Source organism: Marmota marmota, unplaced genomic scaffold, assembly GCF_001458135.2.
Source record: "Marmota marmota marmota unplaced genomic scaffold, marMar, whole genome shotgun sequence".
Lineage (NCBI taxonomy): Eukaryota > Metazoa > Chordata > Mammalia > Rodentia > Sciuridae > Marmota > Marmota marmota.
Window position 1 is genome coordinate 4298604 of NW_026000168.1, and position 25298 is coordinate 4323901.

General features: G+C 51.5%; 1 protein-coding gene across 1 annotated transcript in view; it reads right to left on the bottom strand.

Annotated features, from left to right (window-relative positions):
- Window positions 1-6289: 6289 nt before the first annotated feature.
- Window positions 6290-25298, bottom strand: part of Pdzrn3 (PDZ domain containing ring finger 3) — a 204772-nt gene continuing 185763 nt past the window's right edge. The window contains 8 exon segments of the mRNA XM_015494931.2: window positions 6290-7886; window positions 7889-8636; window positions 9224-9340; window positions 10446-10547; window positions 11908-11970; window positions 12968-13066; window positions 19175-19262; window positions 21100-21347. Coding sequence (XP_015350417.2) covers window positions 7150-7886; window positions 7889-8636; window positions 9224-9340; window positions 10446-10547; window positions 11908-11970; window positions 12968-13066; window positions 19175-19262; window positions 21100-21347 — 2202 coding nt within the window. The 3' untranslated portion in view covers window positions 6290-7149.

A 25298-nucleotide genomic window follows, 5' to 3' on the forward strand; every position in this document is an offset into this window, starting at 1 on the left:
AGAATCCATTCCCTTTCATGGCCAAATAATATTCCATTGCACACACACACACATACACACACACACCCCACTCTGTTTATCCATTATGGGTGCATGTAGGTTTCCACCTGGTGGCTGGCATGAGTCACGTGGCAGTGACCACTCATACACAGATGTCTGTTTAGCCTCTGCCTTCTGGTCATTTGCTTCTGTACTCAGAAGTCACAGTGCGGAAGCCTGTGGCAATTCTAGGACATTTCTGAGAAACCACTTCTGTATTTCCAGAGGCGCCTCCTGGGGGTGTGGCCAGCCATCTCTGGTGGCCACCTGAGAGTCGGTGATGACTAGAGCATGTGTTGAAGGGCTTGCTGGCCATTGGATTTCCATCTTTGGAGAGAGGTCTGCTGACCTCCGTCGCCCGTCTTTGAGTGGGTCTATTTGGTTGGGGAAAGTGGGCCCTCTTCCCTGGGGCTGGGGCTCTCGGCGCCTCCTCGATCCCGGAGCCTTCCCGACGGGTGGCTTGCTTGTTCCCCCAGATGCAGATGACCTGGTCACTTCATAGCCTTCCACCAACAATTAAGTCCAGTTGATCCATTCTGTCTCTTTTCGCTCATGCCTCTTGGTGACCTCTCAGAGCATCTACTGCCAAGGTCAAGGAGGTCGTCTTCAAGGTCACAAAGATGGCATGAGGCTGCTGGCCTGCGAGATCCAGGTGTCCTCTGTCACGCCTACAGCATGGGGTCTATGAATCCCTGCGTTCCTATGAGGCTGTGCCCTCTCTGGAGCTTCAAAGGGGTCTCTGTGACAAAATGACACCCGAGAAGCATTTGGGTATAGGGAGAAGCCCAGGAGGGTGGCTGAGGGGCTCTGCCTGCCGACCTTGGGGGCCTTCCCAGGGGCGCCTGGCCTGGCTCCTTATGCAGGGGGCATGAGCCACTGGGGAAAGTTTGGCGGCCGAGTCCTCGGCCCCTGAGGTCCATGTCTCCCCGAGGGCTGAGCCTGGCTGGGCTCTGAGGGCTCAGCTGTGAGTCCTGAATGCGAAATGCAGTCGCGTCCTGCAGGATCAGGCTGATGTGAGGTGACGGGTCAGCCAGGCCTCGTTCAGGAGACGATGGGGCACGGGACGTCAGGTCGGCCTTAAGGAGGGAGCAGGTGGGCAGTGGGTGGACCTCTGTGGAAAGGCTAGGTCCCAAAGGAGCCTGAAGACTTAGCAGTTGATCCAAACAGTTGGCCCAACTGAAGTCCTCTCCTAACAGGATGGTGGCGGATATCTGCGGCTTAGACTCCACAGTGAGCCTCCCGTGCTTTTAAGGTCACCAAGTCCCAGTTGAAACTGGCAACTTCCAAAGCCACAGCCACAGGGAAGGGGCTCCCATCAGAACCCAGTGCCCTTGGTCCCAGGGCTCTGCTCCTGTGTCTGGGGAGCCGGGAGGTATCTGCAAAGCCCACCTCCGTGTCTTCAACCCCCACTTCTCAGAAAATGGAGAAGCTTAAATTGTAACTGATTAGGCGTCGGCCTTGCCCCGTGATGCTCCTGGTTTACTGTGTGAGAGACCAGTGCTGGGGGTGGCCCTTGAGTGCCTGCGGGGTGGCCCTTCAGTGCCTGCGCAGCCTGTGGCCTCTGCTCAGGGGGCTTTGGAGATGGCTCAGGGCAGGAAGGTCTGATGGGTGGCAGCCGGGGTCGCACAGCGGCCTCTCCAGCATGGAGTCATCCGCAGCCCTGGAACAGCAAAGTGCCATCTACAAGAAGTGTCCTGGGGGCAGGTCATCAGAGTGGCTGCGTGGCCCTGAACCACGTCCTCTGCCCTCTTCATTGTGTATGCGACAGGGCAGCCTAGGCACCCCCCTGGGGCGGTGGACGCTGGCAGCTGGCGAGGAGGGAAGAGCCCCTGAGCTCCCGGCCTGCCTTCGAGGGTGGGTGATGTGTGGCGGACATGGCGGGGAAGCGTGCTCCTTCCCAGGCCCCCTGGCTGGCCTTCATAGAGTCCACTCTGCCCGCCGAGTTTCTCACCCACTGCGGCTGAGACACGGGAAGCTGCGGAGTCGGAAGAGGATTTAGCCCCAAGCTGGGATATGGCAGAGCATGAGTGTCCCCGCTGGGTACCCTGATAATAGAGAAATACAGCTTTCCCCAGGTGGCAGTCCGTGAGCCTCCTGTCTCAGGGGTGCTTCCTGGGACAGTGGCAGGGAAGCAGTCAGGAGATGGTGTCACTTTCCCGCAGCCTGTGCCAGCTTCCTTATCTGCAGGGTAAGGATCCCAATCCCACTTGTCTTGGATTCTTTGTGGTCAGGAAATTCAGCACTGGTTAGGCATTAAGCATAGCTTCCTGAACACATCAGGTGCTCAGTAAATGTTGGCTATGTTGAATAGGTATTTGTGGTCAAGTAGGAAACGTGGCTCCTTCCACACTCTTGCCCTCACATTTTTCATACCCCATTGTATTCTTTCTGCTGCTGCCTTCTGAGCTCAAACCACACTGTATTCTTTTAAATTTGTTTCAAAGAAGCCACGCCTTTCCCACCTCAGGGCCTTTACATGTCCTGCTTCTCCGCCTGCACTGTCTTTCCCTAGCTAGTTGACATTCATCTCGGTGGCACTTTGGATTTGTCAGGAGACTTTCTCTGAAATCTGTGGCATTTGCTTCTCTCCCCCACTGGAACATTTTAGAAGTACTCGGGTGATGGTCAGAGCACTATTTTCCTTCCCAGTGGACTGTAAGCTCTGGGAGAACTTGTCATTGCCCCCAAACCAAGCGTGCACACAGACACCACCGCCTGGGCTGGCCTCTGCCACGCTCCTGGTAGCCATGGGGGGCGGTCACCATTCCTCAGAGTTGAGGCTGCTAATCAAGGCCATCCCACCTGGGGTGGCATCTAGAGAGGAGAACTAAACGCACAATTCAGTTTAAACATTGCATATTTGGGGGGACTGTGATGAGGACCAGGCACTTTTATTTGGCTTTGGAGGATCTCAGCAAGACTCACTAACGTGGTGAACAAGTGGAAACTCGCAGTCGCCCCGGGGAAGGAAGGGCCGTTAGTCCTCCAGGTTTTCACTGGAAAACACATCCTGGTGTGATGGGGTCAGGCTCCTGCCACTGATAAAGGAAAACCCATTGCGTGCCCCTGCTGCCCCCGACCTTCCAGGATTAGGTGCAACTGGAAGCTAAAGAAAAAAATGATTAAACAAACAAACAAACAAACAAACAAAAAAACCCGTCTGAACAAAACCCGAAGAGCTACGCTGGCTTCCATAACCGCTGGCTTCATCCAAATCAAAGACCACAGCATTTGCCAAGAGAATTCTTGCAACTTCTCTGGTTTTGGTGATTTCTTTTAAATTAGCGGGTGCACACGGAAATCCAAGAGATGCTAAGACAATGGGGACACAGAAATGAAGGTGGGAGTGGTTGCCACTTGCTATGGCGAATTCTCTCCCCTCGGTTTGGGGCAGAGTTGTGACTAGTCACCTGCAACCTACCGCCCAGGGCTGCGTGTGGGTAGTTATTGGGTTCCTCTTCGCGGAGCTGTGGAGTCTAATTCATCCTCCACGAGGATTCCCAAGGCGATGGGCAATCCCGCACTTGGTGTTTGTGAGTCTTGATTTTCGGGATCTCCTGTTGCCACACGAGAGATGACAAGCTTAATTTGTGCCTCACGCTTCTACATTTTTTAATGCGTTGTCCTGTATTCTTGGCAAGAGAGGAGAGTCTGTAATTTAGTACTTAAAAGGAACTGAGGGAAATGTCTGTCACTTGGATGCAATTTATTTTATTATAATTGTAAATGTGTCACAGATATTAACACAACCCGAGCCTACTTTGGATTGCTTCTTGAGAGGCAGATGGGGTGACAGTGGTGACGGGGAAAGGGTCTTGCGTCCGGTGATGCACATTCAAATAACATCTCTCTACTCACCAGGCGGAGGTCTTCCCTGGAGTCTAATTGTTGATAAAGTCACCTGCCTCAAAGAACAGGGATTGGACCCAGGAGTGCTGGCATTGGGTCCACCACATTTTAAAATGTGGCTTGTGGCTTCTGAATAGGACATTGTAGCTCTACAGGGTTGATAAGTCCTCGTTTCCTTCTCTTTGTCTTCTAGAAAAAGTTTAAGAGTCTTGAGGCAGATGGGGGTAGCTGCTATGGAGAATCGGGAATCTGCTCTCACAGTTCCTAAATGTATTTAGCTGTGAGAAAAACCTTAGCACAACTGACGATGTCCTAGTGGTCAATCATGTTTTCATAGCCTTAAGCAATATGGTTCTGATAAGGAAAAAAAAAATGTATTCCTTGATACTAAAAGCAGGCATTCACATCAACTAATTCTGCAAAATACAAGCAAATGAAGCTTGAAAAATAAATCCATAGTGCTATTAAATTTAGTTGGCCAAAACTTGGGGTCCTCATACCCATCAGAGTCCATGAGTAGGTTCCAGGGTTATGTCAAGTGTCTGATATTAAATGCCATCAATGATGTATTATTTGCTTTAAGTACATTTTTTTTTCTCCTGCAGAGGGAATCCATAACTTCTATCCAATTCTTAATGAGCCCAGGAACTATGGTACAGGCAGCAGGGCTGGTAGAAAGACCTGTTGCTCACAGTGGTCGCTGTTTACACAGGATGGAGGGTTGCACATCAGTGACCATGGAAGGGTAAATTGTCTCCTCACTATTACCCAGGAAAATCCCTTGACTCGCCACCAGCTCAGTGAGGCTTGCACAGGGAGGCATTGGGGAGCTCAGGTTGATTGAAGAAGTGGCAGGTTCATGTTTGCGGGCTCGTGCTCACCCTGGGGCAGCCATTTGTGATTGAGGGTATGGGATGGAATGTATTGAAATTGCACAGAGGATGCTCCTGGGTGTGGGGCTATCAGAGACATGGGGCTGGGGGCTGAATTCCAGTCCCAGTTTGGTTATTAATGAGCCTCACTGAGTTTCCTTGACTCCTCCAGTTCTCGTTGGCAGAGTGATTATTTCTAAGGGGTGTCTCAACTTTTTAAGGACTGGATCTGAATTGAGACCTCAGTTTGCATTTCAAGTTGTGAGCAGGTCTATCTAGCTGATTGAGTGATTTGAGACAGAAGTTGGAACCCAAGTATCTAGATTGGGATTTGAATGCCTCTGGCTTCATTATTTCCCTGTACTTTTCCCTAAGCGCATGGGCTGGTCCCTAATTCCAGAGGTACGTGGGAAGCCCTGATCAGAAACCCTTCTGCTTGATTCTCATACCCCATGACTCTTGGATATTTTGCTCTGGTGGGCTTTAGTGACAACACCCAGGAGAGGGAAGCTATTCGCCCCTCCCGCCAAACAGATGCTCGTTAGAATTGTGTAGCGGGATTAGTATGTAAATTATGTAATTACCACCGGGTATGGTAGTGTACACCTGACATCCCAGCAGCTTGGGAGGCTGAGGCAGGAGGATCACTAGTTCAAAGCCAGCCTCAGAAACTTATCAAGGCCCTGTGTTAAAATATAAAGGGCTGGGGATGTGGCTCAGTGATTAAGCACCTCTAGGTTAAAAGAAATCATGTCATTACCTTAGTAATTTTAGTGGTGATAAATATTTCAGTATCTCATTTTCATGAAGTTATTTTATTACAAGTGTAACTACCAATGGGTTTTAAGATTCCGGCCCCAAAGAAGGATGGGGGTTTTAATGGGTCTTTGGAAAGAAATTGATGTCTGAGATATCTAAAATGCCTTGCTGTTTCAATCCAAATTTTAATGTGAGTAAAGCAGATATCTGGTATCATGCATACTCTTGCTAATCTTTATTTTTCAGTAGGTATTATAGTGGCAATTAGTGTAAAGGGAACAATTGGTAGCAGATTTATTACATAGGCTCTTGGCGGTGATTGTGGTCTGAAAGAGGTCACGTTTGAAGCCCACCCACTTTGGTGACCCCTTTTAATGTATGAAAATACTGCCCAATTTGCAGATTTACCATAGAAATGGAAAGTTGGACAAACTCACAGGCAGTAATGATTGGTGTAAACCAAAGAAATATCAGTTTACATGGCCCCAACTGCTAAACTTGTTCACAACCATTCATATTGATAGGACATTGGGCCAGGGTGAAGCTTGCTGTCAGTCAAGCTGTCACAATGCAGGACTCTATGGATGGTGTATTTGTGGCCTTATTCAGTGCTGTTATTTCCTGATTTACTTATGTCATTGGCTTCTAGGCTGAAAGAGCTGAATTCGTCCAAGGTAGCAGGTCGTACAACCAAGGGAAAAAAATAGACACTGCAAAAGGCTTTTATTTTGTAGGCACCACTGCAAAATGAGGAATCACATCAAAACATATCAAGTAGAAAATAATAATTTATTTTAACTTCATTTTACTTAGTGTTTGTAACTAATGGTGATTTCATGAACTTGCTTGTATAAGTCTGTACCTTCTGATCTACAAAGCAAAGGCTGACTACAATGAACACTTAAAATTTCACAAACCATCTCCATCGACAACTTTCCTGTACATGCAAATCTTCCAATAGGCTGCAATATTTGCAAACATGCTTTAAACTTCCATAAAGCTGCAGGATATTTTGCTTTCTGCTAAGACCTTTACACTCTCTTAGGAACCTTCACCAGAAAACTGTGTCAATGTATCATTCCAAGTCTAAGTAGTGCTGGTTTGATTATTGTTATTAAATCCTTAACCACAGAAGTTGGTGGTTTTGAGTTGAAACCTTGACCTACATATATATTAATGGTCATCCGTATGAAACACATTCAGCAAAGTGAGGTTATAAAATAGGATTCCATTAAAAATACATACCGGCAGTTGTATTTGTATTTTAGGCAGGAAAAAAAAGCGTGTTTAACTTTTTTTTAAAAATATGAATATAGTTTCAACAACTTATTCTGTGAAAGTATGCGTAATAAAAGATCTTTTTGAAATTTAAACACTTTATGTAAAAGGTAACAAGTAAAAAAGTACAATTGCTATTTGAAAAAAGCTGTTAGTATTGCCTTCAACGACGGTAAAGGGTGTAATTTTACCTGCACTGAAAACAGCGGTGACAGCCCAGTCGCAGGTGTGGCAGACTGAGACCGTAAACAGGATGACTGTCTTATATACAACAATGTGCCGCATTGAACGAGGCAGGAATCTCCACCCCGCGGTGGTGGTCACTCCTATGAACAGCGCACGGAGGCGGGCATTATACAGTAGTCACCGAGAGGAAGGAATTGTACACTCTGGTGCCATCGGGGGACTTGGTGCCGTGCGTCAGGAGTTCCTGGATGGTCATCCAGTTGTCGAAGATCTTCTTGTTCCTCTTCTTCATCATCTTCTTGTGGCTCAGTTCCAGGATGCTCACCTCCTTCCTCTCCTCGGCCCCCTGCTGCTCCCTCAGACAGTCCAACCTGCTCTGCATCATGAACTCGCGCCTGCGCCGCTGCTCCTTGGCCTTCACCAGGTGCTGCTTGCGCTCCTCCTTGCTCCAGTAGCGGCCCATCTTCATCTCGCTCAGGTTGTCGTCGTCCGTGGTCATGCCGCTGCGCTCCTCGCGGATCTTGAGCGCACGCTCCCGCAGCAGGCGGTCGCGCACGGGCCGCTTGGTGATGTAGCGCGTGCCGTCGCTGCGGATCTTCACCTTCCACTCCATGCGCGGCTCGGAGGAGGTGGCGGAGGTGAGGTCCTTGCACATGCTCACCAGGCTCATCTGGCTCTGCGCATACTCCACGGCCGACTTCTGCTGGATGAGCTGCATGTAGCTCTGGTAGTGCTGCGCGTGCGCGGGGATGTGCGCGTGCTTGTAGGGCGAGTGCGCGGCTGCGGACCGGCAGGCGGCCGGCGCCGGCACGCGGCGGGCTCTGCTGCCCTCGGCCCTGCGCTCCGAGCCCTCCAGGGCCGGCCCGAGCTCAGGCTCTTTGGCGGAAGGGCTGTAGAGTGGGCGCCGACCTCGGGGTCTTCGGTGATGGCCAGGAGGTGGGCCTCGGTGCCGCCCTCGGCCGCCCTCCGCAGGGAGTTGTCGGGGGACAGCTCCAGGGCAAGCGGGGTGCTGCGGCAGCTCTCGCCCGTGTTGTAGGCGCTCGAGCTGTCCTTGTCGGACTTCTCGGGCAGCTCGGTGATGTCGGCCAGCTCGCGCCGGCGCCCGTCCACGCTGGCCGCGTAGCTGCGGAAGGCGCCGGGCGCCAGCAGCCAGGGCTCCCGCGCCTGCTCCCGCAGCTGCTGCAGCCGGTGCGCGCGCACGATGCTCAGGCACTCGAGCTCGATGCTGCGCAGCTCCTCGTTGAGCAGCTCCAGCTCCTTGTCCACACTCTCGGGCTCGCTCTTGGCCGCGTCGCACAGGCCGTAGGGGCCACCGCTCTGCACCTGGCACTTGAGCTCCAGCAGCTCGCGGAAGCGCTCGCACTCGTCCACCGGGATGCCCAGGTAGTCCACGTCCGTGCAGTCGGCCGACACGAAGGACTCGTTGCTGAAGGGCAGGTCGCCGCTGCCCAGCGTGTCCTGGCTGCACGTGAGCTTCCTCTGGCCCGCCAGCGGGTTGGAGGACGCCATGGCGTCGTCACCGTTGTTCTCCTGCTCTGAGCTCTCGTCGTTGCGCGTGCTCTCGTCTGTCCGCCCCACGCCGCTGTCCTTCTCGTGCTGGTTGGACAGGATGGTGGCCGTGTCCGTGGTCCCACCGTCTTCCTCGTGCTTCTTCTGCACGGAGAAAACAAGAACACCCTTGTAGGACAAGTGTTTCCGGAGGAGGCTGACAGTAGGGTGGGGTCAAGGGTGGGGCACTGGCCAGCCCTGTCTATCTGGGCAACTTGTCATTGTTTCCAGTGGGAATAATAATAGTTATTTCAATGAGTGAGTTTCACCAGTAGAGCAGTGCAGGGGTCCCAGGATGCACGAAGTGCTCATAGGGACCAGTAAGTGGGACTGTGACCCTGACCAGGGGAGGGGCACAGGAGGCAGCTACTAGGCTCCCCCCAGCTCAGGTTCAACAGAGGGAATTGCTCAGTTTCAAATACACGGCTTGCTTGCTTTCCCGGAGTCTACGGGAATGCTGGCACCAACAGATATCAGAAGGGAGCTAAGCCCAGGGTGACTGCTCAGCCGTGACAGCTCGGCCAGGGAGCGTTGGACTTGCATTTCTCTCGCTCAGACAGACACGGGAAATGGCCTAAGTGCTTTCTGTCTTCCAGGCGGGTGCATTTTGGATGCTCCTGAGCAGCAGGGAGGGAGGGAGGGGAGGGCATGTGCCTGCAGCGCTGCGGGGTGTGGGCCGGCCCCCAGGTTACCTGCTGGAGGACACTGGCTGTGAACTGCATGGCCTGGTGGTGCTGCTCCTCCAGCATGTCCATGTGCAGGTCATCCAGGAAGTCGTTCCTGTCGTCATCCATCCAGCCCTCGTCCAGCTGGGGAAGCGGCAGTGATTACAAGTTTCCTTGTGCTTTCCCTTTTTTACTAACAGTGGACATTACCTTGGGGACAATACTTCTAGGGCTCCCTCCAGGAGTCGTCATAACGCAGTGTTCCCAGTGTGCTATAGGTCAGAGACTTGCCCCTCCTCATGGTGAAGGGTGTGTGACCCTATGTCCATGAGGGGAGTCTCTATTGGGGAACAGGCCACAGGCAGATCTAGCTCCATGTCCTTGCTGACCCTGGTATGTGTTTCAGGCCCCAAAGAGAATCATCGTTAATGCAGAAAGTTCTTTCTGCTAAAAGTAGGTCCATGATGTACCTGTGGGCCAGGACGTGACTGTCACCAGGCCTTTGCCTTTCAAAGGCTGTACCGCATGGGCTTGCCTTCGGAGTTTATCAGAACACAGCCATGGTCATTTAGAACAGCTGGGCTGACCCCAGGTGAGGTGGCTACCCAGCCTTCCTCCAGCATCCTGACTCGGCTACTCTTTATTTTGCTGCCCCTGGAGTATTTTCCATTGAGGTTTCTGACCAAAATAGATCTGCTGCCCTGACTCAGAGCTAGAGGCATCTGCACAAGTTCATGGTCCCTGCCCCCGGAGGATGAGTGCAGCACAGCGGTTTCTGATCCAATTGCTTAGGGCAGAGTCCCTCTGCGCTCCACCACCCTGTGTCCTGGGCTCTGGGAACGTCCGTCTCCCAGGAAGGCCGACGGGTATGTAAGGTGCTCTGCACAGGGGTCCCTTGTTTCTTAGATGGTCACTGAGGGTTGGTTAGTATTTATCGACATTTGTGTCCCTGTGCTCTGCTGTGGTAAACAGAGGCTGTGCCTAGCATTCTAGGCAGGACAGCTGTCCCCTCAGGAAGTCGAGCATCTGCTTGCTCCTGTCCTCATTTTCCATTTTGCTATGTTTGCCTTGTTAACATCCCTTCCCACCTGCAGTGTAGGGGCTGGGGCTGCTGGCGTCATCCTAAGTGGTTCCTCGATACAGTGGACTCCAAGTCACAGCAAGTTTAGTTATGCTTTCACATACTTGTCATTGCGGGGCTGGGAATGTAGTATCGCAAAGCCAGTTTCTTGTGGGGAAGCCGACTTACCTGGAGTTCCGGTCTTGCAATGAGCAAAGAAAAGTTCTTATTTTCTTCACTGGTCAGAAGAGCCACAGCCTCTTCGCGGTTCTGTACCTCTATCCCATTGATCTGAAAAAGCAAAAACAGTGGATAGTTGCATGATGAGCTGGTGCAAATCTACTTTATCCTGCTCAGGCCTGCACTGTCCCCCCCCTCAAGCTGGAACATGGAACTTTCGTGTATCTCAAGTTGCTGCTTATAGGAAAGGAAGGCCTGGTCCAGGAAGGATCCCTGTGGGTGGACATTGGGACTCCTGTGGAGGGCTGGGAAAGTCCTCCTGTTGCAGAGGGCACCAGGTCCAGGCAGAAATGGAAGATGATATTTTTGGATAATAGGGAGAAAAGGTGGCAATGAGTTTGATGAGACGTTTAGGGAGGTGGAAAGTAGAGAGGGGGATGGAGTGACATGGGGTGTTTGTGCCCCAGCTTAACACTAACTTCTTTGGAGTTGGAGTGACTGTCACCTTCACACCTGATAACCTTCTTGCACAGGGCTGGTTCACCTGTCCCAGAGACTCTGCAGGTCTTAGTTGCAGGGGTGTGGCTCCTCTAGGACATGTCCCTGAGTTGGAAGTTTCACTTCTAGGCTGACTTTGCCACCTTACAACAGGAGACCAACAGGCAGCAAAAGGAGAGACCACTGGTTGCTGTGACCAGTCCTAATGGCCCAGGGGCAGAAGGGCTGCTGAGACATGGTGCAGGCAGAGAAGACCAGGTCTGGAATTCCAGGAGGCCCTTGGGGCATGCTGGGGGCCTCTTTGCTTAATCATAAAGCTCAATGGAAAACTGCAGTGACCAGAAAGGGTGCTCTGCTGAGCGTTCTAGCCTTAGGCAGTGAAGGTGAAGGTCAGTTTTCCAGGGGAGGAGCCTCCAGCGGCTGGGGTTCTGGCTGGAAGATGGAGGCTCAGCCAGGGAAGAAGGAAACCAGAATTATATAATGAGAGAAATAGACACCGTGGAGTAGAAGGGAAGAGGTAGCAAGCTAAGCCTGTGGGACAAAATGAAGTCAAGAGTCTCAACCTGAGATTAAAAAGGTTACGGCCAGAAGAGACCCGAATGGCCTCAGTGGCCTGGAGGAACAGCAGCACTCAAGGCCACGGTTCCACAGGATGGCTAAACGTGGAGCCAGGAAATCTAAGACTTGCCAGTGAGGCCCCCATTTTAATGACAAGATGGAATTTTAGGTGCTTCATCCAAAACTAGAGCGATTTCCCCTGGCGCGCGCACAGACTGTGTCCCTCATGTCAGTGGTGCCAGGTCCTTGGCCCTGACAGATGCATGCAATGAGGTGTGCTGGCTTGTCCCCCAGGGCCCTCGCCAGGCCAGGTTTCTGGACCCAGTTCTTCTCCTCTCATGCATTTCAGCCTTGAAGTGAGTTTGTTCTTTGGTGACAGGCACACACTGAGGCCACCTGTTAGAAGCACACCTACCTGAATGATGCGGTCCCCTTCGCGGATGCGACCGTCTTTGGCCGCGATGCTGTTGGGATCGATCTGAAAGAGAGCAGACTTCTCAGCACCAACCCAGGGGTCACCTCTAACCCCGGGATGGTTACTCCTGTCTTGCACAGATAGGAGCAAGACTTAGTGTTGCCCAAACACACAGGAGCATGGGCCCATCTGCCTGAGCCCTTTCCAGAGTTGGTCTTAGATCCCTGCCTGGCCGCCTTTGAACCGAGCATCGTCCACAAGCTCTTGAGACCTGAGGGGCACAAGGCAGCACAGCTCACTGGGGGAGCTCACACAGTAATTAAAATCAAATCACGGAGAACAGGTTCACGGTACCCGTGTCACTATGTTGATCAGCAACCATACCTTGATCATTTTCACTGAATGCTTATATTAAACTTGGGGGAAGTAACTTTAAAAATGGAAGGTAACTGACAGAAACAGGACTCGGGGTGGGAGGGATGCCCTAAAACACTGATGCAGATTGCAGAATTGGGGAGGGGTGGATATTCAACTGGATAATCAAAAAACCCAGAAAATGGTTCTCTTGGATCATCGCAGAGAGGCAGGGCTTCTGGGCCGGCTAGGGTGGGGGCGCACGGTTGGATCCGTGTTGAGATGGGCTCACTTGCACGGCTGCCATCTATGAACTTAGATAGCTTCATCTACATTACGTCCCAACAGATGAACTCGGCGATAGAGACCCATGAAGAGGGAGAGGGGGAGGCCGGTTTTTAAAAAGCGTGAACTTGAGTAGGAAATGGCAATCTGCCATTCCCTCGGGGCTGAACACACGAATCCATGTAAACGACTCCATTTTACCGCTGGTTTGCAGCTTGGGAAGGGCGATTCTGCCTTGGATGCTGACGGGAGAGCCTACTCCCCTCTCCTGCAAAGACGCAGGCCCTCGACTCCGAGGGAGACTGAGTAGGTGGTCTGTGTCTTTGCAGAGGCCCCAGGAGGAACCAGACTAGGGCTGGCGAACATGAGAGGGTCTCGTTCAAGGGCCTGGAAACCAGAGTTTGGACTGAGGAGCACGTACCTCACTGATGTAGATGCCGATGTCGTCCTCGTCATCCGTGCGGTAGCACACGGTGAGGCCCAGCTTGTCCTGGCTGTTGATTCTGTACAGGTCCACCTCCTAGACAAAGAGAGGCACCCCCGTCAGGCGCCTGCAGGCAGCCCGAGCGCGTCAGACGCTTGGAAAATATTTTGTTTAAATGATGAACGGGATTTCTTTGCATCCAACTGTGTAGAGCTGGTTTAACTTACTAAACAAAAAGTGATTATGGACACGGGATCAATGCCCTGGGCATTTCTGACCCTTCAGTCAATATAAAGTCATTTTGAAAATAGTTATTTTATTGATCCTCCCAAAGAAAAATTACCCATATTTCACTCAGTGTCAAGACCTCAGGGGTGGGGCTTTTAAAAAACATTCCCTCAATGTCAGCCACAAACAAGAGTGTTTCCAGACCCCGGGCCGGCCAGCCAGTGTGGTACCAAGGCTTCCAGTGGATTTGGTTAGGTGCTGCTTTCCCTTCACATGTCCCAGAAAAGAGGGGGACAGGATCCCACGCATCCAATGCTCTAGTGTTTCTGGTTGCAAAATAGTTTCATCTGCAAATTAAATGAAATGAAAGCAGAGGGAGCCAATGAGGAGCACACGACAGGAATGTCACTGGATGTGCCCGTTCCGTGTGCCCTTCAGGGTGAATTCAGAACTCTGAAGATTGAGACGGCTCTGGGAGGCTGCTCTGGGGTTTCCGAGAACGTAAACAGGCCAGGTCACTCGCTGCCCACTCTGCCAAGGACATGGGAAGTGTTTATAGCCACAGGACCATGGGAAGGGCCAATTGAGTTCCAGTGAGTGGATCCTTTGATCTGAATTTTAGTGTCACCTGCTTGCCAGCTAGGTGACGGGACGGGTTCTCAGCATTTTTATGCCTGTGTCCCTAAGGATTGTTTCCAAGTGGCTTCTCTCGTGGCCCTTCTTAGAGGGTGAGGAGGGTGGAGAAGCTCAAAAGGGCCACTGGGCAGCCACCCCTGCAACCGTCCCTTGTGAAAGACAGGGACACCTTCCTGGCATAAGATAGCAAGTGCAAAGGCCCCGGGCCGGTGTGGTCAGAGTGCTCTCTGCAAAGGAGAGAGGCGGGCTGAGTGTGGCCAGGGGACGGGTCACAACAGAGGAGGCTCTGCAGGCTAGAATGAGGAATGCAGATCTTATTCCAGCGTCCTGGGGACCCGGCCCAAGGTGGTGAGTGAGGACTGCCGTGATCCAATTGGCTGTTAGCGGTCTCTGGATGATTTATAGAGTTCAACATGGTGAGGGATCAGGACGGTGAGGACAGGCAGACTGGTCTGCAAAGCCCAATCACCTCTTTCTAGAAGCTTCCTCACCAGCTTGTTATCCCCCATGAGCCTCTGCTTCCTTGCTACAAAGTGAAGAGTCAGAGGTGAGGCCCTCGGAGCCCTCAGCAGGTGGCTGTTTAATAATGGGCGCAGGTGTGCTCGCCTGGGGTTAGCATCGTGGGAGCAGGGAGGGCGGAGTTCAGTGCCCCTCCACCGGACACCTTGAGTTTATCTCCTGATCATTGATATGTTGACCCAACGACTTCCTAATTAAGCTCTCGCAGCAGGGCAAACTCTCATTAAATGAAACCCTATTAACTTCTCATAATTTAGCTGCATTAGATCGTACGGTTACCAATGGGAGGAAGAAGATTTTTAAGTGTGGGTTGAAGGGCCGCAGCTGACCACGAGGGCCAGCTCCTTCCCAATCCTCTGGAGTAACCCATTTTCCTATCACTAGTGGCCTAGCAAACCTCACTGAGTAGCAGAGGCTGCGCTTCATCTAGATGGGGGCCACAGAGGGGGCTTTCTGGGTTGGAGTGTTCCTCGAGCTTGTTCTGGAGCAGTGAGAGTTCACTGGGCAAGCCGCCCAACGACCTCCGCCATTCCATGGTTTCAAAATGAGAAACTGCATTTGGGGACTCATGTTAAACTTCCCCAACTGCTTGGGTGGCTTGTAAATTCTCCACCTTTGTTTCTGCCTCGGAGTGGCTCCGTGAAAACTGAGGTTATCAATACTTATCTGTCCGTGATAAGATTTCAGAGATGCCCATTAATCAAAGTGGTATGCATTATGTATCAAGTGTGATCTGGATCACCACCCCCTCCCATGTCCTGTTCCTCCCTGGGCTAGATGGACTGTTGGATAAAGAGCTGAGCCTGTTTCAGATAAAACCGACACCATATTCCAATTAGGGGATGGAGGTGGCGTCGCCCCAGGGTGATTCAACTGCTCTGTTTTAGCTCTGGTCACTGTAATCCTAGGGGACACCAAATGCTGATGTTAATATTGCATGCAGCCCTTGACCTTACGGGTCCAGGAATGGTGTGCGCGTTCCCAGCGTGTCTGTCTGTGGACGGCGCCCTGTGGGATGTAGGAACGGGTCTAGCGACATGGCTGTTTCCCTGGGAGATGGGTGACAGCATTGACGTCTTCCTTCAGATATTTAACTGTCCATGCCAGACACTGGGCAGGAGGAATGGAAAGGCCAAGCTCTGGGGGCGCATGTACTCCAGTGAGGGCATCCGATTCTGTGTGGGGGAGCCGTGCATGAAGGGCCTGTTTTGCAGGGGGCAGAGCAGGAAGGGGAAGATCCTGATTCTGCAGGCAGAGCCAGAGGTGGTAGATGGACGTGCTCAGGGTAGACCAGGTGGTTTCCCTCAGGGGAAATTTCCAGATTGGCTGAAGTGCTTCCAGGACCACCCGATTCCCATCTGATCTACTCCTGTCACTCTAGGACACTGGAATTGGAGACCTCCTTAGCCCCCTGTGGAAACTGTAGCTTCCCTTTCTAGACAGGTCTCACAATGACATCATCAGAAATGAAGGCGCTACCACAGGTGACAGCAGCTCCCAGCCCGTACAGGACGCTGCTGCAGGGTCACTGGGGAAATTAAAACAGTAGATTCAGGAAAGCCTTCCTCAGACATCTATTTTCCTTCTTAATTGCCGACAAGAAGACCTGGACCAGGTGTTCAGTACCTGGAAATTTATGGGTAATTATTTGGCGGCTGAGCCCTGGGGTGTACTTGGTAACACTGCTCAGAGTTGACAGGATTTTTCCCATGACAGGGATCTGACACGTACCTAAACAGGATCACTTTGTGGGCTTTAGAGGCAAGAACATCTGTTTTTCTCCGCACACTGGCTTTGATAACACCCCACCCCACGCACATATTCTCCTCATCTGGCCCCTGTGGACCCGCTGGCTTTTTCAAAAGTCTGAGATATTTTGCTGAGCTGCCCCCTCCCCCCGAAATTAGGCCTGATTCTTCTGAAATTCAGCAGCTGGAACAAAATGGGACGGAAGGCAGCTAAGAAATCCTGTGAGAAGTAGGGATGGCAGGTTGGTAATAGTGACCCTGAAAACGGGGTCCACTGGAAGAACCTGGGGTCTTGGCAGAGGGGTGAGGTATCACTTTTCTTAAACAGGCCAGATGACATCTGTGGAGGGCCTTGCAGGTGCCCTGGGGATTCTGATGGAGATGCCCTGGGGGTGGGTGGCGGCAGGGAGACTCTGTGTTACTGTAACAAAATACTGGAAGCTAGATATTTTCTACAGAAAGGAGGTGGATTTAGCTCATGCTTTTGGAGATGTAAGTGGCTGGCGTCTGCTTGGCCCTGGTGGACTATGTTCTAGCTATCCCATGACCTGGTAGGTGACCTCACAGCTGGGCGTATGGCAAGACGGGAGGAAAGAGGCCAAGACTCGGAGGCGTCATTTATAATAATCCACCGTAGGTTGCCACGGATGACAGACAGAGGTGGGGGTAGGTGCTGCTCAGTGGTAAGCATCGTGCCCAGGAGCCAGCGATGTCCAGATGCTAGGAGGTTAAAAGCTAATGTGAGTGGTCCTCATGGCTGATGAGCCCCTCAAGGGCAGTCGGGTGGTGACTTCCTGCTGCTTCGTTTCTTAAAGGCCAAACAGTGGACTTGGTGTCAAGAACAGATATAAAGTCTCGGGGTATCAAAGGTCTAAAACTTAAAATGCCTCATGAGTTTTCTGAACCCTTGGATTCTGGGTCCTGCTTCTATTCATGAGAAGAGCCTTCTCAGGTCCACGAGGGGCTCGGTCCCTTCTAGGCCATGGTGAACTGGCTCTGCCACAGGGCAGTTTGGATGACATTGGTCCTGCAGGGGGAAAATGCATCCCTAAGGCCCCCTAAGTAACGCTGGAGACGAGGAGGGCATGGAGGGTCAGCCAGGGGTCCTCTGACCTCAGGGTGGCCAGGTCCTAGGGGACAGATTCCCATCGAACTCCAGAGGCTCTCGGGGTTCACATCGGAGAGCCTATTTCCTTAGGCTGACTCTGTGAACTCTTCTTTCACACCAGCTAGCCCCCGCAGAGAAACGGAAGAGCGGCACGTGGTGGCCTGGGTTGCAGGCCCCTGGTAGGCACCAGCGCTTAGTACCAGGCTTGAACACTGTATAAACTTTTTATTTATGGTGGTTGATGCTGACTTGTGCTTGAGACAGTGGTATAGGAACTACCTTGGTTTAGATAACAGTTCTGGGTGACACCAACTTAAAAACCTGTAAGGCAGATACCGTGGGGACTCGAGGAACACTGAAACCATGTGCAATAGCTTCTGGATGGGACTTGTCCTGGGACAGCTGGCTTCCATGACAGCCTCACAGGTATGAGAAAGTGAAAATAAAAGCAAGCTTAGGCACTCGATGTTGAAAGTCTGTAAACCTAGCTCCTGAGGTATTTGAGAAGCTCGGTTTTGTCAGTTAGCTGACTCTGCTTTTTGATGATCATCCTGGGTGTGGTGGTGCACACCTGTAATCCCAGCAGCTGAGGATCATGAGTTCAAAGCCGGTCTCGGCAATGGCTGGAGAGGTGGCCCAATGGTTAAGGACATCTGGATTCAATCCCTGACACTCATACATATGTATGTAAATAAAGGCAAGATCATCAGCCCTTCCAAGAGTGTTCCAGAGACAGAATGAGGAAATGTAAACAGGCATGTTAACTGGGTGAGAGGGGTTTGGGAAATCTGCCTACTGTGTCCACCTCTCTTCCCCAGGGAGGTTCCCATATAATTTTAAGAGTCAGGAGTTCTGGACTCCGCTTAAAAATCTGTCTTGGGGCTCAAGCGGTAGCGTGCTTGTGGCCCTAGGTTCGATCCTTGGCACCACATAAAAATAAAAAAAAAAAAATCTTGTTTTGTCCAACCTGGCATTTCCCAAATTGATTTGATGGTGGGAACTCTCTTTGGGAAGAAGGTGTGTCAACAACTTAAAGGACACGTGTTTAGGAGTCCTCAGCTGCTTCTGGTCCGATAGGACACTGCAAGCCAGGGGCAGAATCCTTATTATCTTTAGAAAAACAGCACAGCTACCTTTCCTGGGTAGACCAGACGCACGGTGTGAAATTCTCAAATAGAGTGTCACCTGGCTTGTTGACACCAGCTGGCTCTAGTTGCGACTGCCCATCGTTACTGATCTTATCCTCTAATTTGAAAGGAGAAGTCTGGGTGCCGTGAAAGGGATGCTTGAGGAATACAGGCTTTTTAAAAACTCTTCAGTGATGCCTGTCACTGGCTGGGAACCTGCTGAGGCTAAACACCTCCTTGAGCTCAGTGGGCGGCCCAGGTCCCACAGGGGTTGGGCCTCAGACTGGATCAGTGTCAGCGGGATTTCCCTGGTCGACCTTCTCTTGGGGCCAACGGCTCCCCTGTCAACATCAGGGATCTCTTTAAAAGGTGCCTATGACCTTCCCAGAAACACTTGTGGACTGGGAAAACACACTGAAATATGACACAGCCGACCACGCCCTGGAATTGGGTGTCCTTTTTTTCCTATTACCCTTACTAAAGGGACAACAACAAGTAGAACTTAGCAAACACCAGAAAACCCCACCCAGAGTCCTCTCTGGCCTTTGCTTAATTTCTTCAAGATTCTCGTTAGCAAGCTTGGAGCACAAGAAGCAGTGGAACAGCATCTTTTCCCCTGCTGTTGAGCCCTCACTTGGAGAGACAGGTGGCCATGACATAGAGGTGAGGGGTTACTAGTGGGGAGGAGTGTGCAGATGACAGGGAGCCCAGGTTGAGGACTTGCTGAGCTCTGTCCTGATATGAAGGGGCAGAGAAGTGCCCTTCATGACGGAAGGGACTTCTGACAGTTTCCCTTGGCACCAAGCAGCATTCTGTGCTTGACACAAGGGCTCCGTACCTCCAGCTCCAGCTCCTCCCTGTCCATGTCCTGGTGCATGTCCCCCATGTAGTCATTGGGATCGTAGTACTCGTGGGCCGAGGGGTGCCTGCAAGGAGACGAGAGATGGGTAAGGCCAGGTTCCAGGGTGAGGCCCTTCCACCACTCTCCTCACTGTCCACTTTCTGGAAGAAGTTGAGATACAAAGCTCAAGTAGGGTGGGCTTGGTTTCTGGACTCATGCCCCAGCCCACATCATGGGGTTCAAGGTAACTGAGCTCTACCCTGGCCTCTGGGCAGGGGCTGGGTTTGTTATCTCTGGGGAGAAATAGGCTGGACTTGGGCAGCATTTCAAGATCCGTGCCAGGACCCGACTGAAGCTGTTCCACTGTCACCTAGGACACTGTCTTTTCAGATCTTACCCAGAAATGCACTTGACCACACAACTCTGGGCCGTGTGTGCACATGCAGACCTGCATGTGCCATTCAGATAAGTGGACCCGCACTCGTATACTCGTATTTCTCTAGGACAACACCTGTGACACAGAGCCCATCCCCTTCTGGAAACATCTTTAATGGAACCTCTAGGGTGAAGGCAGTGGGAATTATAACGTGCTCGGTCAGTGGCTCCGGAAAGCCTTGGCTGGTGACCCCAGCCCTCACCTCCTCAGAGGTCAGAGCCTTCAGTGGGCTGTGGCACTTAACTTGGAAATAACAGCTCAGGCTTGAGTGGTCACTGCAATAAGGGCTGCCTTTCAGAGTCCTGGGCCCATCAGACAAATACATGGCCTGCACTTAAGAGGCTTCTAGGTCCCAGGTGCGCTGCTGGAGGGGCTGGGCTTTCTGACCAACTTAACCGCTCCCTGCTTGTTCCGCATGCTCCTGCCTCCCAGCCAGAACCGAGGAGGCCTGACCTCTGGACTCTTCCGACATTTCTCAAGTCGCCCCGGGGGATAAGGCCTGTCTTGTTAACTAGGCTTCAGAGGAAATTAGGGGTTTGGCTTCTAAAAGGCTCGCCCGCCCGTCCCTGTGGCAGTTCACTATCCCAGAGTCGGGAGTGGCACCGTTGTGCTCTGTAATGTCCACAATGGGCTGGGGCTCACTGGCCCTGCCTGTGTAGCAGGGACTGTGGTGGGAAAGGAAGGAGGTGACCGTTCTCTGCACGTGAAGTGGCAGGTGAGGCCCTGTCTCGTGCTATCAGCTGCAGGGGAAGGTACTTTGGTGGTGCTGCAGATGCCCACCAGGAGGTACCCAGGTTTCCCCGCAGAGGAGAACAGACCTCTCAAAAAAACGCACCAAGCTGTTGTTGAGTCAGGGAGGACTGAGCTGGGGCTGCTCCCTTCACAGTCACGGGTGGGACTGAGGGAATTTCTTGCTCCTCACCTTTTCCTGAATGTTTGACGTCCTTCCTGTGGGCACGATTACTGCCACCCTTTCCTGAGCGGCCCCTACGCCAGGGCCTCCCCTGGTTAGTTAGGGATTGACACTGTTTTCCTCCCCCCTGTCAGTACAGGCAAGATGAGGTCCAGGGTCAGGCACTAGTCTGAGCATCGGGTTTATCTGACGCGAAGGTTCTGAACTCTGCTCACTGAGGGGAGAGTCCCGGCTGCCTGAGGGGGGCCACGGGTGCAGACAGCATCACCCCAGGACTCGTCTACTGAACGTTCCCCGCAGTAGCAACTACAAAATCTTCAAATTACCATGTGCGGTGATTAAGTTTTACTCCCAAAACAACTTTTACAACCTTGGTAAGTAATGTCATTCTTGGAATGTAATTTGAACAACTCCACTCCGGGCTTATAATAAAGTCATTAATACGTCAGAGTGGTTTTGAGCAGGATTCGATTTACAGCCTCTATAGACGATAGTTACATGTGAGCACCCAGGAGGAGCATTCTCACCTTCCCTTTCTTTATGGGACAAGTTGGTCACAGTAGGGTTACTTACTCCTCTGGCAGAAGGTAGGGGTCCAGGCCGGGTGGGCTGGGCGAGGACATCTTCGTCAAGGCCATGATGTGCTCGAAGGTGATGTCGGTCTGCGTGCCAGCGTCCACCAGCTGGGTCTCTGCTGGAGGAGTGAACATCTTGGTCCGGGGCGTCCTTCTCAATACCTGGACCACGATGGGCTCTTTGGCTGTCTTAAAGGCCTCCACCGCCTGGTCATGAGTTGCTCTGGATAAATCTTTGCCGTTGACCTGTTGAGAAAGGTTTAGGGTGGAGCAGGGTTAGAATCGAGCAGAAACCGGAAAGACGAGTCCCTGGCCCGAGTGCTTTTGGGTGTGAGTAGCCCAACAGGAGGGCCACGTGGTAGGGGTCAGAGCACTCCCAAAGAATGTCTGGTGGGAAGGGGTGACAGCAGAGGTCTACAGATCTGGCACTAAATAATAAATCTCACAGCAGGGGAGTCCCGGCTTCCCCCTGGAATGGCTTTTAATGCAATTTCATCGCTTGCTAATCTTGCCTGGCAAAGAAAAGACCAGCCCGAGGCTCCCAGACTTTATCAGGCAATAATAGCTAACTAGAAATTAATTACGACACAAGGCTTCGGCGCCGGGCATGTGTCTAGTTGTGTTGGGGGATGAGAGCTTCCTCTGAAGGACGTGACTGCGCGCTGCCCTGTACCTTTCAGTCCTTCGCTTTCCTTCAAAAGCCCACTGAAAATATTGAATGAAGGACAGCACCGGCCATCAGTGGGCACAGCAACTGACCACGGAGGGGAGCCACACATGCACCACGGCAGGAGGTGTAGCTTTGTCTCCCACCTTCACCAACACTGTGGCCCAGTGCCTGTACTTACTGAACGCCTACTGTCTACTGATGAGCCTCAACACTTCTCACTGTCCCACGAGACTGGTAGTACCTAGCATTCACCTCCTTCTCCCCAGTAAGTGACTAGGGCAAGGTGGGCCAGATGCGCTCAGGATGTTCCCCAAGCTACAATCAATACGGAGTCGACGCAGTGGTACCCGTAGAGCAGCTCATGCAAGATGGAAGCAGAATTTTATTTCTAGAAATGAAGTCATTCCAAGCACCACAAAGTCCCCCTCTTTAATTCCTCCTCTCTCTTCCCCATAAAACCAAGGACTCGTGTTCTGGTTGTAACATTTTGTGCAGGTAATCTGGTGACTCCTTATGATTGGATTATGGGAAACATGAGGCCCAAAATATTTTTCTTCAGTCAGCTGATTGGCTTTGTGTAAAATTAAGGATGAAGTGTGTACAAATGGCAGCTCACAGGTACCTGAGACCCTCTGGAGAAGGATGCTGACTTGTTCTACTGCTTTTCACGGGCTTTCCTGAGTTGGACTCTTAGGTTAACAGCTCATTCTTTACGAATGGCCAAAGGACGATGGCCCCCTGGGCTTGTCGCTGTCAGCTCTGGGGCGGGCACGGGTTGGGGGCTTCTGCGTCTCCTAAACCCTTTTGCTCTGACACTATGGAACAACTCCTGGGGCGCTTTGTAAAAACTACTGAGTGGAGGAAGAGATGTCTGATTTGTTGCCCGGAATGAATTACTCCCATGGAGGTTGGGAATGGCTGGGACCCAGTCTATTTATGCAGAAGGACAAATCTAGGAGTCAACAGTCCCGGTAAATAAAGCAGGGGCTGCACCATCCCACTTAAAAACTGGGCAGGACCGGAGCGGCCAGCTTGATCCTGCCACTGATGTGTGATGGTAAGAGTCAAGTACAACCTGAGTATCCTTTATCAAGATGCCAGGACCAGAAATGCATAAGGGTTTGGAGTATTTTTCTGGATTTTGCAGTAGTTGCTTAACCCTTCCCTGGCGGAGCGTCCCCCATGAAAGTGACCCAACCTCCAAAATGCTCTCAGATCCCAGGCTTTTCGAGCACTATGACTCGAATGTTTTGGATTTCAGAATTAGAATACAATATTCTAAAAGCAGTTGCAAGTTAATGGCACAAGTAGGAGACGTGTCCAATGCACCACCCTCCTACCCAAGGTGTTTACTTGTGGTCACGTTGGACATTAAGATTTCTGAGTGTAGAACCTGTCCATTCCCTATTTACACAGGACCACCTGGCCTTTTGCCCAGATCTGAGATTTTCTTCCTAAGCCCAGCATCTTCCTCAACTTCCTGTTCTCAAGAAAGCCAGAGCTAAGATACAGGAGGGCAGTTGGACCTGGGAGTCGCCCTCTGACCCGCCTGATTCTGACAGATGCCGGTCAGCACACAACCTTCCCTCTGTGCTTTTTGCCAAGAGAGTTAGTCACCTTCTGCCTAATGATGGACTTAGATATGAGCTTGTAAAGTAATGGGCTGAGAGGAGAAGGGCAGCTGCTAGGGAGCTTGAGGTTTTTTCCAGTGGTTACATTGGAATGGGGTGGCCTCTCTCTGGACTATAGGTCTGCATGTGTTCCTTAGACTTGTGCAGCACCTTGGGAACAGCGTCAGAGGTCATGCTGATACTCTGAGATTCGGGGCTCTGGCAATACCGCTGTGTGCGCTTGAAGCTTCTGTCTTACACACTCATCACACTGGATCCGGCCGTGCACACGTTTCAAGCCACATGGCTGGGATTTGAACGACCCACAGTCCAAAACACCATCACAGAGGGACAGTGTAAGATGAGGCATGAGTATGTCTTTAGGGCCAATTGAAAAATACTCTACTCTAGGGAGACGGCTTTTCTCATTAGAGGCACTGGTTCAATTGGCTCATAACTTTGGCAACTAGAGTTTAAGTGAACTTCATAACCCTGTGCTACCACACTGAGGGGCTATTTAAATGGCATCGGGAGGAGACCGGGTGTCTGTTTACCCAGTCACTGAAGGCTCCTCCTGTCTGCCCTTGGGTGGTGTTTAAAGACATGGGGGCAAGGACCCGGGGGCATGTCTGCACCTGGATGTGGAAGAATACCCGTTGCAGCCCCAGAGGGTGACCTGGAACTTTGGGGAGACCTAAAAATGTGCTTTCGTGGACCTTTTGGCATCATTATTGGGGCAGAATGTCACCATTGCTTATGGCTGGGTCCACTGGAAGGGCAAGACTGTCAGAACCCCTAGGGAATAATTCTAGCAGTCTAGTGTTAGGAGCACCTCTGAATGATGGAAAACTTTCTTAAAGAGCTCAGCGCAATTTTACTATTTCCTCAGATGCAAAATAGATGATTGACTCAGATTGCCTAATGTGGCAATAATAAAAATGCATTCTCAGTGCTAAGGGAGCGCCTGTACCTTCCAAAAAGAAAGCCGCACACTTGAGCCTGTTCGGGGGCGGTGTGAAGAGTCTCGCATGTGCTGTGAGGCTTCGCCCTCCTATGTTCCTGGGCTTCCCATAGATGTGAATATTTCTGACCTAGACTTGGGATTCTCGGGGATGAGGAGTGGGGCTCGCAACAGATAAATTTTACAGGACTTGACCCCTGCCAGGCAGGATTCTTGACAAGGTATTTTAGGGATCATTACATTCCCTTAAGACGACGTGACGAGGCGGGCGTTTACTACCCTAGACGATCCATTTTTGCAGCCAAATTTGTTTTGAATTACCTTGTGCACATAACACTTATTACACTGTCATCCTGGAAATCCCATCACCGCGAGACTCGGCAAGGTGATGGCTCCAGTGCGTGCTGCAGTCAACCGAGAATGACAGCCTTTATTCTCCGGATTAGCATCGCATCTACATTACACGGAACGGCGGCGCTGATGATGGCTGCGGTTAGAGATGGGGGTGCGAACGGTGACGTTTGGCCCCGGTCAAATTAAATATCATTAACTCGCCCAATTGAGCAGATTGCCTTTAAAACCGTTTATGCCGCTCTAAAACCAAGTAAATGGAATGTTTGGGAACAAGAAATGCTGATTGCAAACTTTATTATAAATTAAATGTCTAAGTTATTCACCTATGGCTCATCCCCCCAGGACGGAGGTGCAATTATGGTGTGAATCTAATCAGTGAGTCTCAAAGCTACACTGTTGCAAATGGAACCTGACACTAAGGAGTCGTCAGGAGGGGCCTGGTGTGAGCACTCCTGGGACAAGACAGTAGCAGAGGGTCTGGTTCCTTCCTGGGGCCACTGCTCTTTGCAGGAAACGCTTGGCAGGTGTTCCCGGGGGTGCCACTTAAGAAATGGTCAGAAGAATGCAGGAGGAGGAATTTGACTTAGCTGAGGTGGCCAGGC